The sequence below is a fragment of the Catharus ustulatus genome, chromosome Z (genome assembly GCF_009819885.2).
Source record: "Catharus ustulatus isolate bCatUst1 chromosome Z, bCatUst1.pri.v2, whole genome shotgun sequence".
NCBI lineage: Eukaryota > Metazoa > Chordata > Aves > Passeriformes > Turdidae > Catharus > Catharus ustulatus.
The window spans coordinates 48,163,696-48,191,062 of NC_046262.2; the positions used below are offsets into that span (position 1 = coordinate 48,163,696).

Sequence of the window (27,367 nt, forward strand, 5' to 3'; positions counted from 1 at the left end):
ACCATTGTAGTAGCCCAATATGCATTTTGCACTCTTGTCTTCTCCCTTAAACTGCTGTTACATTTGGTTGAAGCACAATATGTCAAAGTAGGATCATGCTTTTACCAAGAGCAAACCTGCCCCTGGACTAGGCAGTATTTGCATGACTTTAATAATTTAACTTTTATTTTGCCAAGCGTCTTAAACTCCCAGAGAGTTAATTAAAAATGTATCATTTTTATGCTAATTTACAACATGGCTACTATACGGAAAAGGTGTTACCACAGGGACATATGCCACAAAGGCTCAAATAGGGAATGAAATAAGTACATTTGCTCATATCTCAATAGACCAACAGCAATATTTTCTAAGGATCTGCATAGGAATTGAGAGAATAGGACATAATTTTAACGGATAACTGCCTATATTTATTTGCTCTCACTTGTTGCTTCCTAACTTGCTCCCTCCTCTCTTCTAGTATCTCTTTTTATTCAGAAGGGTAAAAGCTGCTTCCTTCTTGGTTATTATGAAATCACTAGACTACAGTGACGGCATCAATCACCTCTTTCAAGTCCACCTTTGTCATCTTTAAATTTTGGTTTATACGCTTTACCAATCTTTTGTCTGCTGAAACACAAGGCAGCATGAAGAAATAAGTGATACCCAGTGGACATGCATTAATACTTTAGTGCATCATTCGGGTTTGATAGAGATTTCAAATACTCAGGAAATTTCAAAGTCCAATGTTTTGCATACTTACAGGGTTTAGGGATTGTTCTATTCAAATGTAGCTGTAATTTAAAAACATTATATTTGTTTGGTGAGAATTCCATTGCGTAAAAGATCTACAGCTACAGGAGGTCATAGTGAGGTGGGTGTCAGTCTTTTCTCCTTGGTATCAAGTGGCGGCATGAAAGGAAATGCCCTCAAGTTGCATCAGAGGAGGTTTAGATTAATTTTTTTTTAAATTTTCTTTTCCACAAGAAAGGGTTGTAAAGCATGTTGGAGTCACTATCCCTGGAAGTGTTAAAAAAAACCTGTGGATGTGGCACTTGAGGATGTGGTAAACATGGTGGTGAACATGACTGGGTTGACAGCTGGACTTGGTGATCTTAAAGGTCTTTTCCAGCCTTAATTTTTCTATGGGCATATGATCTAGTGCTTTTACAGTTCAAATGTGTTTGTGTCCTGCCTGAGACTGAAAAGAATGTATTATGTGGGTTGTCTAAAATATACCCATGTGTGCACGCCTACACACACTCATACCTAATGCAATATATTTAATTTCAGACTATTTAAGCATGTAGAAATGTTTTACTTTATGTCCCTATACAGTAGTACTGACAGAAACATCTCCACTTGGGTATCACTGAAATGAGCTTTATTCCAGGCTTCTGGCAGAGAATGTTGATCAGCACTTCTTTCTTTAGGCAAGTATTTAAAAAAGTAAATACTTTCTGTTACTGGACTAATATATTTCTAGTAGATAAGCAGTACTTGACTTCAATTTAATTTCAGCCAAAGTAACTGGCAAATGTAAGTATTCAGTTTGCATATGTTTGTTGAAAAGAGGCAAAGTTTTATAATTATATGTGTCTTAATGATTGCACCCCTGGGTTAACAAACAAAGGATAGAAGTAGAGACACACAGTCAAAGGCAAGATAAAATTGTCTTATTTGTACACCTAAGGGTTTTTCTCTCTGTGGTTTACTGACAAAGACAGGTTAGGAACTGTCTCAACCCCTTTTGTGTCTATACAGGCACATCTCTTCTTGAGTCAATTATCGCTATAAATCTTAGGCCTGAAGCTCAAGCTATGCAGTCACAGTCCCCTCCTGAGCTAGTGCAGCTGCTCATTCTACCGCGGTCCCTGCCCACGGGCAGCTGCTCTTCAGTGGTGCGATGGTTTGCAGTAAAACCGCTCCACACCCTGCGGTCTTGGGGTGAAATATTGCAAGTGGCAGATCCGACTGTGATCTCCCAGATTTCAGATTAATGAATAGACTGATTTGCAGTCTATTCCTCAGGCGCTAGATGTCTCCATGAGCTATAAGCACACAGCTCAGGCTACGTTTACTATGCTTTAAACAAAGAGGAAATTGCTGGAGGCGGAGTTAGTAGGTCAGTATTCATAGACGTACAAGTGAGTTATCACTTGACTTCATCTGTTTGGAATATTCCCAAGGAAATAACTGTGTTGGGAAATGCTTGTATTTCCCGAAGCATTTCATTGAAGCATCTTGAATCCGATGAGGGTGCGGTTTTCTTAGTTCTTTTTTTGGTAAGTTTTTTGTGAGGGTATTTTTTTTTAATGACTCATTAGTAATGAGTGTGGCCCAACCTTGCTGCACGGAAATGGTGGGAGGTCCCAAACTTAAGAGAAGCCCGTTGTCAGATTACATCAAAGCTGACAGCCTGAGGCTAAGGTGTCCTGAGGCTTCACAGTCCCTCTTGAACGTCTATATCAATTGATGCTCTTTGCTGTTCCTGACATTCAAAACATTTTGGGGTTTAGTTTGATTTTACTTAAAAAACATCAGAACTCGAAACAAAATTTAAACAAAGGAAAACAAATCAGAAAGCGGAATCAGGTTCTCCAGTCAGCTCTTTCCCCTGCTCAGACTGCCCGGACTACAGCCTCCGTAAGTAACTTTGTTCAGCCTGCAGCCTGCACGTACCGACAGCCGCCGCGTGTCTCTGCTCCCTGCTGCTGTCGCCTCCCGTGTGCTCCGGGCGTCCCTGCCTCCCTCCCGGCTGCCGCCTTGCTCTCGTACCTTGCGCACCTTTCACGTCGCCAGGCAGCACCTGCGCGTTTATACTGCGGAATTGTTATTATTACTGTTATAATTATTATTATTACCAGTAATGTTATTATTACTACTACTGTTATTCTTATTATTACTTTAACACGGACACCGGCATCTAACGCTGTGTCTAGTGTTTGAGCTGCAAATCAGCTCCTCTCCACGCCGACCAGAGGAGATCCGTAGGGCGGGGCACGGATGCAAAGCACGCCCCTGTCTCCTCTTTGCCCGCAGGCCCGGGTGGTACAGGAGAGGGCACCTGGTTCCCGGCAGTGCGGGAGGGCCGGAGGGAAGGGCAGTCCCGTGGGGAGGCGCCGGGCCGGGCCGGGCCGGGCCGGGCAGCGCGGCGCCCGGAGCGCAGAGCGGAGGTGCAGCCGGGCCGGGCGAGGGGCGGGCGGGCGGCCCCGCTCCTCCCCTGGCGCGGGGGCGGCGGGAGCGCGGGAGGCGGGGCCGCGGCGGCGGGGTGCAGCCGCCTCCGCTTGGGGCCCGCGATCTGGGTCGCCCCGCGGGGGTTGTGGCCGCTGCCAATTGCGTAAGGGCGGCAGCCGAGGCGGGGAGCGGCGGAGTTGGCGAGCAGCCGGCGGCCTCCCGCCGTGTCCGGGGCGGGGAGCGCTATGCCGCCGCCCTGAGCGCGCCGCCGCGCCGGGCCCAGGTGAGAGCGCGCCCGGCCCGGCCGGGGCCAGCTCGAGGCCGGGCCGTGCCGGGGCGGCTGGGGCGCGGGCCGAGCCGCCGGGCCTCGCCGGCCGGGCTCTGCCGCGCTGGTCTCTTTTGTTCCCGGGGCCAGCGGGAGGGGAGGGAAGGAGGGAGCGGCGGCGGCAGCAGCCGGCGGCGGGGCGGAGAGGACCGGGTGGCAGCGGCGGCGGGCGCGGCCGCCCTGAGGGGCCGCGCGTGCCCGGCAGGTGTGGGCCGCGCGCCGCTCCGCGGGGCCGCGGCAGGTGCGGCGGCGGGGCCGCGCTCCCGGGGCCGCGCCTTTGTTGGCGCGCCCGGTTAGATGCTCCCGGGACCGCGGTGAGAGCGACCGGGCTCGGGTCCGGATCGCGGCGTGACTGCGCTGGGACTTGTCAGAGGCATCCTCCAGTGCTGGGGTTGCCGTGGAATGCCGTCCTTGTGACTGATAACCAGCAGCTGCTTTACTTGCCAGAGGCACGGGAGACACAGTGAGAGTTGTACATCACTGCAGCCCCTCTAAGAAAAGAGAGTGTCTACCGATTAATCTGCTGCATTTGTGCTACATCACAGCTTGGATGAAGGCTGTGTGCTGAAGATACTAGCCTTGTTGGTATTTTACATATGTATTTAGTGACAGGATTTCCTTAAAAGGGAAGAGATTTTATATTTCGGGGTAGTACTAAAAACAAAGTAGTAGCTGTGACTAGACAAAGACAATGTAGCAAGGAGGATGAAGTAGTACTTTTTATTTTTGTGGCTTTAGTCTTGTTTTTGTGAATCACAGAAAAAGATTTGTGGTGACTGATGTGAAATGGCTCACGGGTAGCAGTAAGGAGGAGGGAGGTTCATCTTTGTTCCTAAGAGTCTACAGCTCTTGGAGGTGCTTTGTCTACACGGATCCTGCTCACTGCCTGTACAAATGTGAAGTCTTCTGCCAGATCAGCTTTGTTGGGCCTGCTCCTCCTGCACTCTGTCTACTAATAATACACCACCTAACAGACTGTATGCCAGGGAATTGAGCTAGGCAAAGAGGCTGGAGAAATAAATTATTTCTATGTAAAGCGCAAGAAATGTCCCCAAATACAGAGGGATTCAGGAAGAAGGAAAGGAGTGTGAAGGGGAAGAGGACAAAGACAAGAGGTCTTGTGAGGTCCACGGTAAAGTGAGAGTGTCTTCTGAAGTTCAGTGTATGATCTCAAGAGGAGCTGTGGCGTGTGCTGTTTTGAGATGGGGATGTGTGTTTTCCAGTGGCACACACTGTGGGGTTTTTTAATTACAAATATTAACACATTACTCCCATAATATTTTGTGGGTAAAGTGGTGTTGAGGATTAGCTGGAAGCTTTTAGCCAGTTCATCTGACTTGTTGCTAGCTGTTAGAGACACTAACTGGTAGAAGGAAGTGGCCCCGGTGTGTAAAAACTGTTCCTTTTAGAAAACCCTATGAAATCCACTAAAGACTTCCTAGCTGTTACAGGTCCTGTGACTGGAACTTACGTTTGGTGATATTGTTCACTTTTCTTCCAAGTTGACAAACCAGGGGACCAAAAAAGGTTGTTTTTCCTCTAAGGCATGAATATAAAAATAGGTAGAACACAAGCTGTGGGGTGAACTTGGTTATTTTGCAGCTTTCCTTCTTTTTTTTTTAATATTTTAGTTGATACATATTTGAGTAGCTTGGTACTTCAAAGGAAGTTAGGGTCAGGGTGCAGTAGAACAGGTGTTTTTCAGTCTTATTTAAATACTTCCAAACAGCATTCTTACCACCAAGGCTGCAGAGAAATGTCTGCATGCCTTCTAGTCAGGGCTAGAAATACTTTTTAATTATGGATAACTTCTAATGTGCTTCAAATACAAAACACAATCATTAACTTCATTTATTATATGTCCAGTGTGTTTCAGAAAAATTTTATTAAACAGTTTTAGTGTACTGTTTTTGTGTGTTTTGGAGGTAAGTCAGTTCAGCTTCTTGCTGTGGAAGCCTTGTTTGCAGAAAATGAGCAGTTTTGACTCAGTTTTGTTTGTGTTACCCATTGAATAGGAGGGAGCTGTTTGCTTCTTTACCTGTGGGAAGGCTCTGACTACTCTCTGTGCTAGGATCAGAGCTGCATCTGTGCTCGGTTCTGTCTTGTACCAGAGCTGGGGAGAGCCAGGGAGGAGAGGGAGCCTGGTCCCCCGTGTCTTCTGGAGGCTGATGCTGCAGCCCACGGCTGTAAGGGCACAGCTCTGCTGTCTCCTCCCTGCAGCTGGAGAAGCTCCTTGGCTGATGGGCCACATCATGCATGACTTCAAGGAACCTTGCCCCACAGTGCTTGTGATGAACTATTCTTCACCTTCTGTGTACCTACACCAGTGATTTAAAAACTTGAGACAGAAGTCAGTGGGAAAATTGTCACCTAGTAAATCTCACTTTCTGTATATTAAAAAATTAAATCATAGGAGTGTAATCTGAAGTGTATCGGTAAGGTTCATGCTTTGCATTAGTAAAGCTGTTCTGTAAAATCACTTACGGTATGCATCAGAACATGGTTAAAATCTGTGTTGTAAATTGCAGTTTCATGTTTGTGAAATTGTGATTAGATTGATGCATTCTCAGGTTATTTTTACCGAAAGGGATTTCACTGTTGATTTAATGGAGGTATTTTTGGCAAGACCAATGGGAATGAGTTATTTGTAGATGTGGGTGTAGAAATCCACAGAAATATTTTCTTGGAATAGTAATACTGAGAAAGAAAGTGGAAAAGGAGTCGAAAAGTTGAGCAAAGATGTGAGGGAGAAAAGTGATGTATTTGCCAATATGGAAGAAAAACACTGAAGGTGTTATAGAATGCATACTTTAGAACTTGTAACTGATTTCATTGCTTTTTTGTGAAGTAGGTTAACAGAAGGGTAAGTGCTAGTAACTCTTCTATCTTTTTTGACAATGGGGTTAAGAAGGTCATGTAAAAAAGAGTAGTGCAGTCATGTAGGATGACTAGCTATACCTGGCAGGATGTTGCAGTACTTGGAGTAGGGTGCAGAGTTCTTGGAGTTTCCTAGAATGGAATTCAGTGTAGTAAGCCAAAATATGAGTGTAGCCACCAGCTCAGCAGAATACATACTTAGTGGTGGATTGCAGGGCTTTGTTTTGAAGATTTGCTGTTGTGAGATCCCAAATATGCTGTTAATGTTTTTTATAAAAAGAAAATTATAGCATGTTGTTTTCTTTTACTAAATTGTACAAACATACCATGTTGTGTAAGTTAAGTCACTGTTCCTTTTTCACCAGGCTCTCAGCTCACATACTTCTGTGATATCTGAGATACCTGAGAGCCACAGGTAATGTTGGCATTCTGATAGACACACAAATTATTTTTCAGTTCATCAGTAGAAACTCTTTTCACAAGACTTTGTGCCTTCATTTGTTAGCTGGTATGTGCTGTGCTGGCTAGATTGCCACCATTCCTACAGCAAAATGAAAACTGTGCTATGTTTCAGCTATTGTGTATCAGCTTGGCATGTTCATGTAAGCAATCAGGTAAAGGTGTATTTTGTGTTGCTGATTTCAGCAGGCAATTACAGTGGCTGAGTTGAGGGGCATTTGGTCCTTAGAGGAGGGGAGGGGATTTTGGAAAAGTGAAGGGGAAAGGCATTTAAATGAGGTCTTAAAGCATAGTAGAAGAGTGACTACATCCCATTAGGAAATTGTCCATCCAGGCAATTACCCAGTGTCTGACAGTGGCAAGTAATAGTCATCTGGTGAGGCTTCTGTGTTGTGATGCTACTGCTTCCAGCTTGTGTTTCAAGGACTTCCTAAACCTGAGGCAGTGTTATTTATCCATTAATCCTGTGATGACTTCTCTTCTGCAGCCTTGTTGCACTCCGAACCTACATAAATTATTGAAGTCCAAAGCATATAGTACTGATTCAAGTTCAGAGATTTTTGTGCCAGCTTTTTTTTTTCCTCCTCTGAAGAGGCATGAGATGTTGTTTACATTCTACCAGCTACTTCTGATTCTATGGACCTGTCATATAGCCTTTCTCTTAGAGAGACCTTCAGGAGTTCGAAGAGCTAAGAGATGCTGATGTCACAGCTATGTCTGATTGGATGTGATTTGCAGCTCTTAATTATTTTTTTAATGCAGACGCATTTAACTTGGCTCATACAAAGGTAAGACAAAAGAATGTGGGTGTGCAGCTGCAACAGTTCAGTTTTTCAAGCAACCTTTTTTTGTGGTTGGTGCACAGTTAAAATCTGCAGAGACAGTTCTTCAAATATGCAGAATAAGAGGTGACATATCATTTACTGAAGCTTGAGTTGGACTGAAGAAAAAATTCCAAGCACCTAACAACATTGTCTAAGAAAGAAATAAATCCACATACTGATATGGAAGAGAATGTGTTATGCCGATTCATGTTTTAAATATAACTTAAATATGACAACCCTTTGATGATTAAGTTATGAATATGCCTAGGAGTATTTTTGCATGTCAGTTTACCAAAGCTAAGTGCCTTTTCCCCACTGCCTGTTATATTCTGTACTTTAATCTATCCTTATAATCTATTTATAAGTGCTATTCTAATTGAATAATAGACACCTAATCTTACTGTCCTTGTCCTTGGAGGAGGATTGTAGACCCAGTGATTCAAGGTAGTACCATTACTTGACTTTACCTCTCTGAAGTGTATTACCATTACATAGAAAATATTCTGCTTTGAAATCCTAAGATGTAGCTATTTGGTTGGGATTTGTGGTTTTTTTAGAAACTATGGATATCTGTATACCACTTCTTTTTGTCCATATGAGAAGTTCAAATGCATTTCCCTGAGTTTTATTTGGATTTTTCCCTACCATCTTATTCAGGTTCCCTAAGGTGAATGTGGCAAATTGTCACTTTCCTGTGAAAGTTGTTGACTTAAGTGTAGCTATTTATTTGCTTAAAAGTGGGCTTGTACCTGGATGCATCACTAAGCTGAGGCCAAAGCGTTCTCTAACCTAACCCTCCACTTTTTTTTCCTCACATTACAGTCTTGGGGGCCAAATAATCTGTGACTCATGCAGCAAGCTCATGGCAAATGCTAATGGCAAATGGTGACTAAAATGTGATTTTCCACTCTTGATCTCTTATACAAATTATTAAACATTTTATTTTGGAAAGTGGAGCAGTAAAAATGATTCCATTTATTTTTCCTACTTCAGCACATGCCATATGTCCTAGTGTACTCTTGAATGTGCTGTATTTAAGTTGTTGTTTATTCACTTGTTTCTGCATGGTTTCCTCCAGCAGAATGTGCTGTTTTTAAAACAGAGTGAAAAGCAAAATAGACCTCCTCAATTTATAAGTAATTTATAAAGATAAACTAAAAAAGAAACAAAGGGAAAATAGAATTCAGTGGAAATGTCAGATACCATTTTATATACATTGACTACGGTTTGCTGTGGCTGCTAGCTTATGTTTCTTTGTTTTAGTGGGCAAAGTCTGAAGCTACTACAGTTCTATTTGAGCAGACTGGAAATTGCAGTATCTTCTGGTCAGTTTAGAATTCTTGAAAGCTTACAGGATGTTTGGCATCCAGGAAATGGAGAAAAACATGTCCCTGCTTTTTCTGCAGTCAGATGCATCTCTGCAGCATTACAAAAATCCCTAAGTTTTGTATGTAAACTTTCTGTAAGATCAGATACTTCATCTGCTGCATCAAATGTTCTGTAGGTGAAATGAGGTGAGCGCTGCAGAGGGCAAAAAGGGCAAAAGCCTGTTTGACATTGGGGCAGGGAACCATTTTTATTGTGCAAATACCCTCTGGCCTTTGTCACGTCCTTAATGGTGATCTGCCAAACACCTGCACAAGAGGGTAGAAATGAAATTTATGGCTCTCCTTTATGCCGTCACTATGGATGTGAGAGTGGTTTTAGTTGCCCATAATTTTGTACTTATTCACACAGACAAGTTATATTCCAGAGTGTCTATTTACTTCTTTCCCTTGGAATGCAATCTTCTCGCCATCCTCTCCCTCTCACCTCATCATCCTTTCTAATCCATAGATAATAGCTTAATTGTTTTGCATATCACCTAAACACATGTTGTCCAACTTTCCTTACTTGTATATAAATCTAAAATTTCTTCTGAACTGGAGAGGCTTGTGTTCTCCAAGATTTCCTTAGACCAATTGATGAAGATTATTTCTATCTTTAGGCCTTCTCTTATACTGTAAATTTAATGCATGCTTTCACTTCTTTCTCCTAATGTGTGGTACTGAAGCGGTTCTGTGATTCTGTATTTTGAAAGATTTGGTTTAAGAAATATCGACCTTGGCTCAGGTGGTTTCCAGTGGTTGTGTATTATGCAATTTTACATCTTTCCTATGTGGCAGGGAATTTACTAGAAACTATAATTGCTACATAGGAAGTTTAGAAAATCTACTGCAATTGAGCTTATCTTTTAAATTTTGCAACTTTTACCATTCTTACATCTCTGTTTCTTGCTGATTTTTGCTCTAATTTTCTTCTGAAAGTGCTGAGCATGGGAGAAAACTTGGAGGCGTGTGGTAAACAGTGTATGTGTCTAGATGTCACTAGAGTTCTTACAGGTTTTTTTTGTAACTCAGCTGAGATTTTTCAGGCTGTTCTAAATACTCTCATTTCTGAGAGTTACATGACTGTAACAGTGCATCTTACTCTGCATGTATTCTTCCCAGCTTTTGTACATGGGTGGAAAAGTAGGATCCTTCCAATATGCTGTCTGTTGTCTTAGTTGAATAGCTATAATTTCGGAATGAGGCAGGAGGAAAATATGTAGAACCAGAAAGGAAAGCATGTGGCTGTCCTGTTTGGAATTGTTCTTACTGGTGAAGTTGAGATTTGTTGAACTGGGGACTTCCAAGGCACTTGAAGCATTGGCATTTGTATTTCTGTTACAGTTGACCAGACTGGAGGTCTGTAAGGGTGTACACATTATGCTTTAGGAGCTTCCCTGACATCATGTTCTGCTAAGTAATTGTTTTTGCTGAGGAGTTTTTTAATACTGAGTTCTTGTCCCTTTCGCTTTTCATAGATTTCTCACTGCCGTTTGGTTTTATACCAGACAAGTGCCCCTACCAGGAAAGCAGTAATAGCTTTTGTGGTACAGAATCACGAGGTTTCAAGAAACCTTCAATATCATCAAAGGGCCCTACCACCTCCAGTAAACCGTGGCACTTAGTCCCATATCCGATCTTTTTTTAAACACATCTAGGGATGGTGACTCCACCACCTCCTGGGCAGTACAATTCCGGTACTTCATCACTGTTTCCATAAAAAACTTTTGTCCTAATATCCAACCTATATTTCCCCTGGCGCAGTTTGAGATTGTGTCCTCTGGTTCTATCAATGCTGCCTGGAGAAAGAGACCAACCCCCACCTGATCACAATTGCTTTTCAGGGAGTTATAGAGATTGATAAGGTCACCCCTGAGTCTCCTTTTCTCCAGGCTGAACAAGCCCAGCTCCCTCAGCCGTTCCTCACAGGGTTTGTGTTCCAAGCCCCTCCCCGGCCTCGTTGCCTCCTCCTGGACGCGCTCAAGCATCTCCACGTCCTCCCTGACCTGAGGGGGCAGAACTGGACACAGCACTCAAGGTGTGTCCTCAGCAGTGCTGAGTACAGGGGAAGAATGACCTCCCTGCTCCTGCTGGCCACACTGTTCCTGACACAGGCCAGGGGCCATTGGCCTTCTTGGCCATCAGGGCACACTGCTGGCTCATGTTCAGCTGGCTGTTGACCATTACCCCCAGGTCCCTTTCTGCCTGGACACTGTCCAGCCATACCGTCCCCAGCCTGTAGAACTGGGTTATTGTGGCCAAAATGCAGGACTCAGCACTTGGATTTATTAAACTTCATCTTACTGGACTCTGCCTATCCATCTGTTCCAGGTCTCTCTGTAGAGCCCTCCTGCCTTCCAACACATTGACACATGCTCCCAGTTTAGTGTCGTCTGCAAATTTACTACTCTGTTGCATGGGGAAATATTTCTTTGTGTATGTGTTTTCTTCCATCCTTTGCTTATTCTTTTCCTTAGCGGGAATTACATATTCTGAGACTAGACAGTGTGGTAATAGGTCAGCACTAGAGCTGGTGTTGTTTGATGGCCCAGATTAACAGAAGTCTGTCATTTCTTCTGGTTTGTCTTGTATTTTATTTTTAAGACCTGTGATCCTTAAAATATGCTTAAAGAGAAGCATGATTTTTTTTTTTACACTGTATGAAGTAAGCAAACTTTCTTTACAATCTTTTCAGACAGTGCAGGTGTGGGACTTTTTTAGCATATTTGACGTGTTTTTTTACGCTTAGCATTTGACAACGCAGAAGTGTAAAATATCTTGGTATTTTTCTCACTTTTTGGGTGGTGTCTTGTGACGTTTAAATTATCTGGTAAAATAAGCCAATTTCTTTCCAGGAAACCAGCCCCCAGATGAGTAATGGATAAGCATGCTGCTTGCTTCTGAGCATACAGTCATGTCTCAGGAGATTTTTATATTATCCCCTGGTTGCACAGTGTATATGTTTCCAGTTTCTGACTGTGTGGAACAATGTGGGCTTGTATGAGAGTGTGATAGTGGCACAAGTTAAAAGCAGCGAAGGAATTCTTGAGGAGACAGGAGATGTTGCAGCCCGTTCAGCATCTCACTGCTGTCTGGCTGCTGGGGTTTGCTGTCCGCATCTGTTTGCTCAGTTGGTCGGTAGGCATATCCAGGCTTGCAGGTATTCACTGTTTTTACTTGGAAGCTGAGCAAAATAAACCTTTTAAATTTTTTTTTAATTTTTAAATTTAAGGTGGTTTAAGCTGGATTGACTAATGCGACCAGTATGAGAAGAACTTGTTTGCTTGCTCATGCTGTAGGAAGGGGTGCATGAGCAGAGACCTGGATTGTGTGGAGTTGCGCTACTCTTGAAAAAGATCAATTTGCAAATAGTGCATTCATCCAGCAGATGGGTGGCAATGAAATATCTGAGATACTCCAGACACATTGTGGGCTGAAGCATCTGATGTATTCCAGTTGAGTCTGTGCATTGGAAGCTTTCCTCTTTCTGATGGGCTGGAAACACATGCTTAAGTGTGGCTCTTACTAAAAGATGTGTTGAATAATGGATTTAAAGTCTTGCATAATACTCTGTTGAAAGCTGATGTGCAAGAAGTTTGGCAATAGTGAGACAGCAGTATTCGTAAATGGCATGACAAATAACACATTCGTACACATAGATCTGTGTATAAATGTTGGGTAATCGGTTGTGTATGGTGTGAAAACTTTAAAAAGCATTCTGAAATAAGCTGCAAAGTAAAATATGGCACCATTCTGTATACCGCAATACAGTTGCAAAAGTGGGAGGTATTCTTGTCTGGACCTGAACATCAGGAAGAGATGCCCAGATCATGAGTTCCTTTAGGAGACCACAGCATAAACACAGGTCAAAGAGAAACTTGGGGAAATTCAGGTGCGTAGGAACTTTCAAGCAGATGTGGTATTTAAATATCTCAACGGTTTGGGTATTTTGTTCTGCATTTTACTCTGTAAATGCATTTGCAGAATAAAACTTGTGCTGTATTTGTGACTCACAACCTGTATTCATGCAGCCAGCATTCTCTGGGGCATAACTGGCCGTACAGACAATTACTGTATATGCTTTTGTGTGGTGCTTTCTGAAGGCTTCCACAGGGTGGAAATAAACAAACCAATAATTTGAATCAGATTATCAATCTGTCTATCAATCTGTCCTGCTCTACAGGATAGAAGAGATCCTTTTTCAGCTAGCGAATTTCGAATAAGACATGAAGAGGGAAGGAAGTATTGCAATGGTTTTTCCGGTTGAGATGGGAAACTGATACGATGTGTCTTTAAAATGTGCTGAGTATCTCCTTATTGGCTTAGTTTAATTATTTTTATTTTGTAATGGGCAAGACAGCAATTCTACTGTCTCTTTCCCACTCATCCTTGGGGTGACCTGTGTATTCACTTGAGTGGGATAGTTGAAAACCTTTTACAATTGCTAAAATGTGGTTTGCAAACAAAGCAGAATGCTTTGTGTAACACAAAATATGCTTGAAATATGACACAAATGTTTCCAATGGCTACTGTAATGAGTACTTTTTGTTTGGTTTCTTTTATTATTTCTTTAGAGGTCTGGCAGTGCTTTAGGAGGCCTTGGTGGGAAGAATTGTGGGAAAATTGTTTTGTGAAACTATTTCAAGTCTTCCATAGCCAATCTGGATTCAGTTGATGTAGCTGAGTAGTTGAAAAACTTTTTAACTGTTGCTATTACTCTATAATGAACGCTATAGTAATTTCCTCAGCGTCACAGAAAAATATCCTAACTGAAAAATTAACCAAATTTAAGAAAATGGGGTTTCAAACCATTAAAAAAAAATCTCAGTGCTGGATCAGATTTCTTAAAATCTTTAATTAAGAAGATAGTCCAGCATTTGTTTAACTAGACATAAATGCTGTCTTTGAATTAGCTGAAAAGCTCCATCTCTACCCAGCTTTTAGTACCACATCTAAAACACAGAAATTAGTTTCACTACTGAGAGATAAGCTGAGTGTAGAAGCACATTAAGTTAAAGCAAAGTGTTCCACAGTGCACATAGCAGGTTGGGCAGTTAAGTTTGAGAGGAGAGGATTAAGTTTGTCAGAGAACAGAAGGGAGAATGCTGAAAATTAATTTGTTCTAATGAACAGGTGCAAGAAGCACTTCTGGAGGACTTGGAATAATTTTTGCACTCTGGGATAGCTACTCCAGTTTCAGTGCCTTCATTGTCATTGTGTGTACATCTGGAGATGTCTTGTCTCCCATGAAAGGGTAATCCAGCCTGTTCAATAGTAACAGCTCTTTTTCCTTGAAACAGTGAAGTATCAGATTTTGCAGCATGTGGGACAAAAGCCTGCTTTGCTTATTCTCAGAATAAGATTAGTTGACTCATTTGTCACATTTCTCCTTCATCAGCATGCCTGACGCTTCAGAGTATGGTTCAGGCTTCTCTTTGTTAATAGAAGAGAAAGAGGATCTTTATACTTTTCCATTATCTGTAGATTTTATTTTTCCTACACTTTGCTGTTTAGTGCACGTGACATGCCTAATAAACCCCCTTCAGGATTTAGTTGCAAAAGTTTAGTTTCTATTAACTGAGACTTGAGCACCCTTCTCAAAAAATTTCATCTATAAGAAATGTTTATCATAGTTAGGAAAAAAAAATATGACAACCTTGCGAATACTCTGTACAACACTGTTACCTGGAAAACCAGAGAAAACAGTCAAATGCAGGTTTGTCTCTTAAGCTAGACAAGTGTGATGAGTTAGAACTGCTGCTGAGGATAGACCAGGCAGTGATGGTGCTGGTACACTTTGCTCTTGGTATGCTTCAGAAGAAAGATGGAAACAATACTAATAACTGAAATAAAAGCAGCACTTACTTCTAGGCAATAGGTACAGAGATCTGAAGCAGTCATGTTGCTTCCAGGCTTTGTGTCCAAACACAGGCATCTCAGCAGAGAAAAATCAGCAAAAAAGGTTTGCTGAATGAGAGGTAGGTTATTTTCCTATAGACCCATTCATGATGCACCTTTACTAGCAGTTGAATCTTGCTGTGAGTACAATAAGAGTTTGCTGGCTCTGTGTAGCTCAGCTTGTTAAAAGTGTTGACTAAGTTGCATCAGCATGACTAGAAATAAAATAGTATTTAGTGTTTTAATTTAAACAGCTTTTAGGACTTTCAGTGTAGAAGACAGGCTTATGTTTTTCAACTTCTTTTCCATAAGGGAAAGTGAGCAGTTTGTTCAGCTTCTGTGTACAGAAAAAATACATTTAGACATTCTTTGCATAACTGTGGGGAAGCAGGGGTTGCTAGCTTTCTCATTGTTCATCTGATTTCTTAATGTCATAATACAAGTTAACTGTGAAAATGCTCTGTGAAAAATACCCACTGGAACAATGAAGAAATGGTCTGTGCTGTACTGGGTTCCCACATGACATGCTTTTGAGTTTAATTTTGTTGAAGACACATATGCTATTGTTCCATGCAGTTACACCATGGCAAGTGACCAGTAAAACTGAGTAACAGATACTTTGTAGTCACAACTTCAGTGGCTGCTCTGGACACACGTGGCTTTAAATTGCCTTTTGTTGTTGTTTCTTTTTCTGTTTTGTGCATTTTGATCTGTATTCTGAAAGCCTGTCTCTTATTTTTATTCTCTGTGTGTGTGTTTTCCAGTGACTTTATAACATGCAAGGCACTGATGCCAGGGGGAGCTCCCCTGCATTCCTCCGTCCTCAGAACGGGAGCAGTCACAGGTCTTCGGGCTACGTCCCGGGGAGAATTGCCCCTCTCCGTCCCCCGCCGCCCTCGCAGAGCCATGCTGCAGCAGAGTTTACCTCGGCGAGACAAGAAGCCCAGACAAGACTCCCGACCTTACCAGTGGAGCAGCACCGCCGACAGGCAGAAGCCAGCAGGCATAAAAATACTCTTATTTGCTCTGCCGTTTCTAGCCTTTCACTTTTTGTTGCACTGGGAATTTTTTTGGGAATAGCTTCAAAATATGCTCCAGATGGTAAGTTCGTTAAGCAAATTGTCCTAGAAGTTATGCTACCTGTGATCATAACTCAATAATTCAGCATCAGGATTAATGTTGAAAGCTAATGGGACACTCACTGTGATTTTAAGATCAAAGGACGCAGAGATTGGGGGCAAAGATCAGCTCCATTTTTTGTTATCAGTGTTGTTTTTATTACATATGGTTTGATTTACTTACATGAAACAGGAAGGAATAGCAGTAAAGCATAACAGTAAGTAAAGATTACCGGAGAAAGAGGCATGAATGTTTTATAAGCATAATTATTTTTATCTGCAGGAGCTGTATCATAGGTTCACAAATTATAGACAAAACTAAATCAAATCTGTTTCAGCAGTAACTAAGGAAGATAGTAAAAAAATATTAAAATAATTTAAAAATCTATGTGAATCTGTGCTAATAGTGTTTGTTTTGTTTATATGCAAATTGAGCAGGGACCTTTTTTGACCTATTAGCCCTGATTTTTTGTTTTCAGCTCATTTTAGAAAACTGGGCAACTTTTTTGGAATTTGGAGAGTCTCTGCAGTGTGTCAGTGGTTGTAAAGCATCAACAGGTGATGTGATCACAAAGTGTACATCCCTCTAACCAATTACTCCTGGAAGATGCTGTGAGATGCAGTTGCTAAATAGTGGTAGTGAAGTTTGGAGTGTGGATTGTTTTGGTGAGTTTGGAGTTTTTGTCTGTTTTTAAGGCAGTAGTCACGTTTCTAAAAGCTAAACAGGATTTTGAATTGAAACTTTTGGCTACTGTGATAACAGACTTTCAGTGGCTTTTGACGTAGTAGTTATAAGAAGCTGTTTCCAAAGTCAGTGCAACACAGGCTGAACAAATCAGATAGCCAACTTAGGATTTCAGATAACAGTACAAAATAAGTGCATGTATCCAACTGAAGTGCTCTTGGTGATGGCTTGCTGAGATACCTCCTTGGTTGAAGTTACTGAACTTTCCTAATAATTATGAAGGAAAATAACAAAACCTTAGGGACTAGTAAATGGAAGATTATTGCTCTGTTATGATACACATTACTGTAACAGGTACATATGCAGTAAGCACTTTCATTACAGACAAATTCCAGAGGAGATTGGAGGGTGATTTACCCAGTTAACACTCTGAAATACTTGGAAGTGCAGCCAGGCTCTTCTTGGTGCTGTTGTGCAATAAGACAAGTTAATAAGAAGTTCCACCTTAATATGAGGAAGAATTTTTTTACTGTGTGAGTGACAGTGCACTAGAACAGGTTGCCCAGAGAGGCTGTGGAGTATCCCTCACTGGAGATACTCTGCAACTGTCTGGACACAATTCTATGCAGTGTGCTCTGGGATGACCGTGCTTAAGCAGGGAGGCTGGACCAGATGACCCGCTGTGGTCCCTTCCAGCGTATTTATTCTGTGATACTGTGCAACCCTGACACAGGACAAACTCCTGCAGGCACTGAGGAAAGCCTGGTTGATGTTTTAATCTTGCAGTATGGTTGTCGCAGAAACTCTCCAAAAGTTGTCCAGCAGGTTGAAATGTTAATGTGCATTAACATGTGCATTATAGCTCCGACCCAAGCATGTGCAGTACTGCGACAAACAGCACCAGTTCCAGTTAGGAGTGCTTTTTCTTCAGGGCTAGTTGGAAATCCACGTTGTCAGAACTCTTAATGACTGTTTAAAAAGCAGTGGAAGGAAAGTGACACTTGGTAGTAAGTGCCCATGAATTCTAAGCTGCCGCCATACTTTCCCCAAAGGAAGATGCTGCTTGTCGGCATTTCTGTTCCTACTTGTCAGCTGATTTCTTTTTCCTCCTTGCTTCTATATTCCTAACATCTACTCCTGATTCATCTAAGGAGTCCTGAACACTGGAGATGAGGGAGAGCAGTAGAAATGCAATTTCCTTCCCCATTTCCCCAGGTTTCTGATGTGGGGTCAGAATGACAAGCTGGGGACACAGGAAAAAGTTATTTGCTTTTGCTGGACCTTGCCCAGGGGTAAACAGGACCCTCAGAAAATTTAGCTGCCAAGGTAATTTAGCTGCTGAGCGTAATATTACACTGATAACTTTCCCAGAGGCCTTAAAAATTCCAGACATGGTGTCTAAAAAAGGAGAAAATAACTATTTAGTTGTATCTCGAGAATTATTCCCTGCCTTTTTCTCCTTTTAAATTTCATGTGCTTGCTCCATGAAAGGTTCTAGCATTGGGTTTTTTTTTTGTCAGGATGCTTTCTTGTGGGTGGGATGGTGTACTTTTCCTCCACCACTTGCAGAAATTTTACTTCTCCCCCCCAGCTCTAATAGAAGCCACTAAACCTGAAGGAATGCTGACCCGTTTTTACAGAAATGTTTTGAAGCAGAGGCTTGACTTGAAAAAATTTCAGCATGGGTGGCTAAATTTGGCAAGGTCAGCACCTAATGGTTTTTGGTCTGTGCTTCTGTTTTTATTTAACTTGAAAGGCAGGAACTGTTATCTGTAAAATCTACTTTGTAATTTTGGAGATAACATATGGTGAAGTTCTAAGTATTTGATGTTTTCATGCAGCCCACTGGAATTACTAAGGGAAAATTTCAAAATACTTTTGTTAAACACATCTGATATGCTTGCCAAAAATGTTGACCCACTATGCCCCAAAAGCATGTTTATGCTACAAGAGTGCCTGTTTCTGATTCTGATGGCTTTCTTGCTGGATTGTAATGTACAATACATTTTAAAATTATAATATTTTTTAGTTACTGCTGTATACGTCTTTCTTTCTGATTCAGTAGAAAAATGTATGGTCACTAGATCTACTCTTCTATGAATCACGCTAAGCAGAAACCATCAGGTTGCTGACTCATGGTTTCCTCACGCTGCCCTTTGCTACCAGTCAGGAAATAAGTGTTTCTCCACACTGCTTGTGTGTGTGGTGTCTGGGGAAAATGATTAGGACTCTGCATGAGTCAGGCAGTAGACTTGCCTTTATCTGGTGAATGCTTAGCAGTCTTGCTGATAGCAGTTCTTTTTGGCTTTCCCTCATGTTGAATTTCATCTTCTAAAAGCTGATCTTTATAGGCTCATCCCAGAAGATTTTGTTTTTATTTTCATAATACTACTTGTATGCCTTCTGACCTTTCTGCAGTTTGCTGATTTTTCCCCACTGGTAGTCAAATCTTGGTTTATGTGGCTTTCCTGAGTTGGGAAGGATTTGAAATGTGGAGAGTTAATACCAAAGGAAAAACATTTCTGTTAGCAAAACTAAGGCTGGCTTGTATTAAACTTGTGGATAGGTTTTGGTTTCTTTAGATAGTGCAAGAATGGACTGTTTCTGATAGGCTTTTGCCTCTGAAGTAGCAGTTCAGAAGTGTGGGTGTGTTTCTTCAGAAGACAGGATATTAAAAGACTGCTTTGGCAGTTAACCTCAGTTGGCCCACTAACATGTTTATTTTGGCAACTTTTTGATTATCTTTTGCATAGGAAAAATATTTTTAAAACTTAAATTTTTAATATTTATTTTTCATTTTATAAGATAATCCAAGAAGTATACTTTGCAGTTTTTATAGTGTGTCTATGCTTCCACATTACTCAGATGCTTAATTTACTAAAGAGGTGTGTGGTACAAATACTATATTGCTTTAATTTTGTTGTAATCAGGCAAGCCTGATTACTTCTTGCTATTGTCTCTCCTCCTCTGGCCTTGTGGTTCAGTTTCTAGCCTGGTGCCATGGCTTTCAGCAAGGACTGTGTGTAGCTCTGCTCTTGTGTAGTTTGTAGCCTGATATTTAAGCAGATTTCCTAAGGGATACAAATGTTTAAGTTAGACCCAAATGTCTCATCTCCTGGGAAACTGCTCTAGCTGTTTAGCTTTCATACTAAATATGTTAAGGATGTCCTGTCCCTCCTGCAATCTTCCACTGGAAGTAGGAAGGGATCAGCCTTTCTGACAGGGTTGAGACCTTGAGGATGTGAGATACTTAGGTTCTTTACAATGATGTATACCTAATTAGCTGGCCTAAGGCTTCCAGTGCTCAGTGTGATTGCTCTCTGTCTGACTGCATTCCACTTATCTCTTCTCATCTGCTACAGGTGACCTAGCAGAGAAAAAGAGAAGAAATTGCCAAAGTATCTGTGGTTAACACTGGGTGGTCAATTGTCATTCAAGTAAAAGAATGCCTTCCTCCCCTGAGACTTTAGTTTTTTTCCAGGCATCTTTTTGGCGATTCAGATACAATGACTGCAGTATTGAAAGCACAGAAGGATGTGGGTGACATTTTTGGGTGACTGACCCTTTCTTGCTTGTGTTTGTCCTAGTGCTGCCTTGATTGGTGTGGTGATGTTTGTTTTTTAAAAGTTGGATTTCTTATTGTATTGCAGAGAATTGTCCTGATCAGAACCCTCGCCTTAAAAACTGGAGCCCTGGAAAAGATCCTGAAAAACAAGTTATTATCAAAAAAGGGGATTTGTTTCGTCTGAACTCAGATGCTACAGTACACTCTATAGTTATACAGGATGGAGGTATGAAATGGCAAGATGAACACATTGCTTCAGTGTCCTGTGTGGTTTTTACTTCTGTGATTGTGTAAAAATATGTTGAAACTTTATCTTGCAACTGATTGACCATATCCCATGCTTTCTTACTTTCAAGCCTGCTGCCAGGTCAGGTACATCATTCAAAAGATGAATTCCCTATGATGATAGTCTAGTATCTTTTCAGTGCAGCATTGATGTAGTTTTCTGTTAAATATAGGAAAACAAGGTTGTTTAGTAGCACTTGTGCTACACAATCTGTTGATCTCCAATGGTAACTTTTGTATATTAGTAATCCTACCAAACAGAAAAAGAATAGGAATAAACCAGCAAATTCTTAGAAAGGTAAATCAGGATTGGTAGCAGTTACTTTCCCATATGTGTAAGAATATGTGTAATATATGTAAGAATATAACAGCTTAGTTCATGGGTGTGAGAAATAAATCTGTAATTTTTCTGTTGTTCTTACTGCAGAACTTGGTTATTTGAGTCTTTCTGAATTTTGCTTTGATGTACAAATACTTTTTTTTTCCTTTAGGTTTACTTGTTTTTGGTGACGATAAAGAAGGTTCTAAAAATATTACCTTGAGAACTCGATTTATCCTGATAAAGGATGGTGGAATGCTTCATGTTGGAGCAGAGAAATGCCGCTATAAATCCAAAGCAGCTATTATTTTGTATGGGAAGTCAAATGAAGGTGCTGATGTGCCAGAATTTGGCAAAAAATTTATTGGTGTGGGCCCTGAAGGAGTGCTGGAGTTGCATGGCCACCAGAAGGTATCATGGACTCTTCTGTCAAAGACTGTACATTTCTCAGGGCTGGCCTATGGTCATTATACATTTAAAAAGAATTTTTACCGAGGACTAAATGTTAGAGTGATCGATCAGGATACAGCAGAGGTTTTGGAAGTGCTGAAGTTTGATACTCATGAATTTGCAGAGGAAAGCTTAAAGCTCCAGAACTTACTGAAAAATGGGCGTCCTGGTCGCATTATTGCTATTGCTGTAGGAGATTCAGCTGCTAAAAATCTTTTGGAGGAAACCAGAGTGACTATTCAAAATCTTCTGGGAAGTAAGTTTGTCAGAGGATTAAGCTACAGGTAAGTAATTTATTTTCATTTTTGTGCTGAATAAACATGATGTGCAGATTCCGCTGTGGGGGATTTGTTAAACTTTGACAGTTCATAAAGTTTTCCGAGAATTCTTGTGCTTAGTGCTGCCATTATAGTATTCAGTTAGCAGTACAGTGCAGAGACTGGTATCTGTGTGGCAGACTTTTTTACTTACTCCTAATTCCTTGCTTTCACTGTTCTCTATAGAAATTAAAACTGGGTGCAGCAAGGATATTTTCCTCATTCTAAGACATAGATAGATAGCAGTTGCTAGGTGAAGCTTTTAATTTGTATGACTTTGGAAGAACAGGGAGTGGAGATCTTTAAGGTTTCTTCCAACCTAGAGCATTGTTTTTAAGGAATACTAGGCCCGGGTATCACACATCTTATTTATACTCCTGCCCTGTTGAAATGAAAGTACATTACCTCTCCATTGAGATCTCAAAGGACCTGACCTGTAAAATTACTTTGTGATTGAAATGCTGTTACAAGGTGTTTGTATGTCTTTTGGCCATTCTTTTCAGTTGGTCAGGATTTGGATGGTGAGACAGTAGAAGAGGTATAACAGGAGTTATCAAAGCAGGAAACTTACACTGCTCTTCATGGGTCTTCATTTAGTTGTTGTAAATGGCTTTTTGCAGTGCATGTTCTGAACTTGGCTTTGTGCTGCAGAGAGTTGTCCACACTGCTCTGGGTAACACAAAGCAATGTGCCCAAGTGGCCAAGAAAAGTCCTGGCTAGTATCATCAATAATGTGGCCAGCAGGACCAGGGCAGTGCTGGGCACTGGCAAAGCACACCTCGAGTCCTGTGTGCAGTTCTGCTGGAGTGTTTCCAGAGAAGGGCAACAGAGCTGAGGAAGAGTCTACAATGTAAGTCATATGAAGAGCTGCTGAGGGAGCTGCGAACGTTTAGCCTGAATTAAAGGAGGTTCAGAGTGACCTTAGTACTCTCTACAAACCAGGTGTGGGTTAGCCTCTTCTTCTAACCAGCCAGTGACAGAACAAGAGGATGTAACCTCACACTGCATTGGGGAGGTTTACAGTTGAACATAGGAGGAGTTTCTTAATGGAAGGGTATATTAAGTATTGGAGCAGACAGTGCAGGGAGGTGATGGGGTCACCATCCCTGGAGGTGTTCTAGAAATGACTGGATGTGGTGCTTGGTACCATAGTCTAGTTGACAAGGTGGCCATTGGTCAAAGGCTAGATGTGATGATCTTAGGGGTATTTTCCAGCCTAAATGATTCTGTGATTCTGTGTTGTCAATACAAGTGAAAAGTATGCCCAGTCTCCTAGCTGCCTGTCAATCTCTTGTTCTTCTATTGGGATGGTGTTGTATAACCTCTTTGCATGGTCCAGTGTTTTCCAGGAAGTGGTCATTTGGTTTTTCCGTTCTATTCTTATCCCTCACTTATCCCCTGACATCTGGATTCCAGTTAGTTTCCTCCCTGTGCTTTGGCAGAGGCGAGTTGGCATGTCAGTCAGGATGGCATGTTCTGACCTCAGTTCCCGTCAGGAGTACATTTGTGTCACTGGCTGTGTAAGCACAAGGGTGTGGGATGGAATGCGCTTGCTTCTGAAGCAGTTTGGCCAAAAGTGCCAGGACCTGGATGTCCTGTAGTAGAATACCACTTCCTGAAAGCAGCAAAACCTGTGTGGCTTCAGATTGCTCAGGCTGTGGTGCAGCCTGCCCAGCCTGCCCTGAGAGGTGTAGGTTTCTGGGATTAGTCTCTGCCCATGCCGTCCACACCAGTTTGTCTAAAAGGAGGAACTTCTTCAGCCTGTAACTGTGGAGAAGCAGCATTTTCCCTTCCTCTCTGCTGAGCTGATTCTTGCATGCTTTCCACAGTCAGTAAAGGCTCTGTAAGTACATAACCGTCTCTGTGGTGGAAAATGGGCAAGAAAGAGCCCTGATGCCTTGCTCAGGAAAAACAGGGTCATTTTCGTAAACCTCTAAAGCTAGTGAAAAAGATGTCAGCGTGGAGGTGAATATTCCATTACAGCCCTCACCCCTTCTGCTTCTTCCTGCAACATGTGAAAAGCATAGCATGCATCAAAATAACTATTTTAAATGTTTGTATGTGAAATGTTCAGCTTGTTTGCAGCTGCTACTAAAATATTGGCCCTATATATACTATTCCTGTGAACATGTTAATGCTAATTTATTGTTTGGCTTTTTGATACCGATCAAAGAAAACATCAAGAAGGATTAAAATAAAGGCAACTGGATTGAAGGTGGGTTTAATATCTTCCTTTGAATCAATCATTATCAACAGACCACAGTCCAGCTAGCTGGCCCTATTCTCACTTGGAGTGAATGATTCAACTTTAATGATGCAAAATTGTCTGGCTTTTTAATAGATAATCTCGACTGCTTCCTTTGCACACATGGTTATGTCGTTACAGAGCAGTAAAGGACAGCAAAATAAACTTGGTTTCTTTTGAGCTTGGTGGCAGCTATCTGTGGCACGTTGTTTGCTTTCAATTTCCAAACACTCACACATCAGTGGTATATTGTACAAAGGTTGTGTAACAGCATGCATTTCCTTTTCTGGGTCTGAACATCCTGAAAGATTCAAAAGCTGTTGCCTGTCCAGCACAGGGACCAGCACCAGTGGCTGTTGCTAGCTGTGTCCATCCCTCCTGGCCTGAGGAACATGAGGAGCCCTGGAGTCCTGGATGCTCCTTTGGGGTGTTGCTGGCAAATGACAGGGGGCTATAGCAGGAACATTGGCACTGACTCCTGATCCTTCTGGGCCCTGCTAAAGCTGTTTGGCAGTAGGATCCTGTGTGGCTTTTGTCACACATCTCTAGCATTTTGCTTTTGGAAAAATGTATATTTTGTTGGATGTTTACTAAAAATGTGTATGAAAGTCTTCTCCAGTAAGAGCTCTCATGTTTGCCAATTTGTGTATAGAACACCCAGTTATTTTAAACTATTTTTCTCTAATGTTATGTCTGCCCATTTCCTTCTACATTTTGAAGTTCCATTTTTAAAATTAATTTGGAATAGCAAACAAAAGGTTTTTTGTTACTTCTATGCTCCTTTTTTTTCCCCCCTGGTTTTGTAAAGAATCTGTAAAGGGCCATTATATTTAAACATTTACTTTTGATTTTCACAGGCAAGCCTGGGCTTTAGTTGGTGTTATAGGTGGTGGAAATTCTTCCTGTAATGAATCAGTGAGAAACTATGAAAACCACAGCACTGGTGGGAAAGCTCTTGCTCAAAAAGAGTTTTTCACAGTGGATGGTCAGAAGTTTGTTGTGAGAGCTTACAGCGAATGGAATGATGGTAGGAGAGCATTTTGTGAAATTCTACAGTTGGGGAAAAAGAAAAAATATTTTATATGCTTTTTTTCCACTAGAACTTCTGGTTGCAATTTAAAATTTTGAGTTCTGCTACAAGTTGTTTTTTCTTGCTATGAATGAAATAGGAGGACACAGTTCTTCAGTACTACCTATTTTCTCGCTCTGTTTACAGTATGTGAGCAGCATAATACTGAGTCTTAAATTCTAGTATATTTAGTTGAAGATAGGAGTTTTGTAAGTTTCGACACTTAAAAAATTAATTTTCATAATTTGGCAGTTCATGTATATTTTAAATCTAAACTTCTGAGATGTTGATTATGGTACTAAAAAAAACCTACAGAAGGCAAAATAAATGTTTTATTCTTGTTACAATTCTTGGTTGCTGTTAGAGTGTTGAATTTTAGGCAACTGTTCTGGTAGAAAGTTGCATCTGTGATATAAAAAGCTAGAAGACCTGCCGCTTGCTTGCTTTTTTTCCTTTATTAGTTTTTAAAATTTAAGGTATCTTTTATCTGAGTTTTAATGGGTAATTATGTCATTCTGTTTTTAGAAGTACTAAATGCTATTGTGTTTTCCTCAATTATTTTATGGTAGTCATAAATTTATTTATTAGGCAGTTGACCTATTTGGTACTACTCCTTTGCCGTTTGTACGTTTTCATGGGGTTGTAATGGACTTGTGTTTTGGTGGATTATTTTTTTAAATATATCTTTTACCTGCTGGTGCTGTAGAGTTAGGTTCAAGAGTTAGCAAAAGCAACTGAACTTATGCAAATTCATCATTAGCCAATGAAATCCTATGTGTCTGCATCTTAGTCTGCCAAACTGTTCTATTAGTTGTGCGTAAAAAAGTAAGTCCTTTGCTTTGTTTTCCACATCCTTGATTACATCTGTACAGTTTAAAATGGCAAAACAATGTCACTTGGAGGTAGCTAGACCTAAAAATTACAGCCATATGATACTAGGGCTTTTTGAAGGAAAAAAAATCATGGATGATTCCAGTCACTATTAGTTCTGTGTTTTCCCTTTGTTTTGTGATCCAATAAGTAAATAGGCTATAAAGACATCTCACACTGGCATGTTTGACGTCAGAGTTGTACTTTAGAGAGCTTCGTGGCCTGCAAAAACTCATACATATTTTATTAGTATCTTCTTGGGAATTGTTTCATATAAAGGTGAATGTAATCTTTATTTCAATTTTTTTTTTTTAACTAGGTGTCCCAATATCAGGCTTCCAGGTGGAAGCGGTGGGTGGAGTAATATTGAATCTTCTGGATGATGTCAGTAGTTGGGAACCAGGAGACAGGATTGTGGTTGCGAGCACAGATTATTCGATGTATCAGACAGAGGAATTCACCCTCCTTCCCTGCCCGGAGTGTACCAAGCATCAGGTTAAAGTCAAAGGTATGAGAGCAGTCACCAGTGAAGATCTCTGTGAAATAGGTATTTGCAGTGAAAGCGGTAAAGAGCAGCCTTTTCTCCAATCACGGTATGGGTTTGTTGGCACACACACGGGTAATTCTCCGTGCTATGAAATGACTCGGTATGTCAGGTCTACCTCACAGCTCACCATGCTAACTTGTATTTCTTATTTCTTCCTAGGCTCTTCGAATGCCTTATTTTTTTTTTTTTTCCAGTAGGGTTAGGCTTGTTTTCCTTCCTTTGCTCCTTTCTGACTTTCACAAGTTCTCTTTATACATGCTTGAATAGCTGTTGTGGTCATTACTTGTTTCCCTTGCCTTTAGTGTCATTCTCCTCTTTTGAACTGTTGTCACTGAAATTTTTTTGTTTCTTTTGTTATTAAAAAAGCAGAAATAAAAACAGGAGGGGAAAAAGAAAATTGTGGTTTTTGAACCTGTACCTTTTTTTTTTTCTCCTTTCCCTCAGTTTCCCTTTTACCACTTCCCCAACAAAATGGTTATACAATAAGTAGCCCTTCCAAGATTCTGCTCTCACAGGATATCCCTAAGTGGTTGCAATCTGTTTTTCCTTTGGGTGTGATGCACAAGTAAATGGTCATGCATGTTGTTGACCATTTCCTTTTTATTATCTGAGTCATTCTGCTTGACATCACAAGGGCCTCCCAGGGGACTGCTTGCCAGCTATGCTGGCGTCTCTGTTTCCTTCTGCTCCACACCTGCTCCATGGTGCTGCCCTCCCCTGAGGTGTCCTCCAGCTTCTGGTGTGAAGCTTCCCCTCTCTCCTGGAGGGCTGCAGCATCAGTCCATAGCACAAACTAACAACTGTTGTTCTACAGTGTTAGTTTGCAGCAGTTCATGGATACTCTTCTCAGTCTGATTTTGTCCCAATAATTTCTGCACAGTGCAATTTCCTCTTCTTCAAACTGTTCTTCTTCATTCTTGGAAGTTTTCTGTAAACAGCCTCAGATTTCCCTATCCACCTGTGCCTTAAGGGACTACCAGTCTGTGTGTTGCTC

At 41.3% G+C, this 27,367-nt stretch overlaps 1 protein-coding gene across 4 annotated transcripts in view; it reads left to right on the plus strand.

The window, feature by feature from the left end:
* The first annotated feature begins 2,163 nt into the window (after nucleotides 1-2,163).
* CEMIP2 (cell migration inducing hyaluronidase 2) overlaps nucleotides 2,164-27,367 on the plus strand; it is a 51,185-nt gene continuing 25,981 nt past the window's right edge. The window contains exons 1-6 of one of the 4 annotated variants that reach the window (XM_033084688.2): nucleotides 2,164-2,261; nucleotides 15,668-16,004; nucleotides 20,357-20,497; nucleotides 21,048-21,609; nucleotides 24,745-24,914; nucleotides 26,146-26,334. In XM_033084688.2, coding sequence (XP_032940579.1) covers nucleotides 15,680-16,004; nucleotides 20,357-20,497; nucleotides 21,048-21,609; nucleotides 24,745-24,914; nucleotides 26,146-26,334 — 1,387 coding nt within the window. In that variant the 5' untranslated portion in view covers nucleotides 2,164-2,261; nucleotides 15,668-15,679. Of the gene's footprint in view, nucleotides 2,262-2,368; nucleotides 2,623-3,352; nucleotides 3,437-15,667; nucleotides 16,005-20,356; nucleotides 20,498-21,047; nucleotides 21,610-24,744; nucleotides 24,915-26,145; nucleotides 26,335-27,367 lie in introns of those variants that run through there. The other 3 variants (XM_033084687.2, XM_033084686.1, XM_033084689.1) reach the window with 3 other exon arrangements.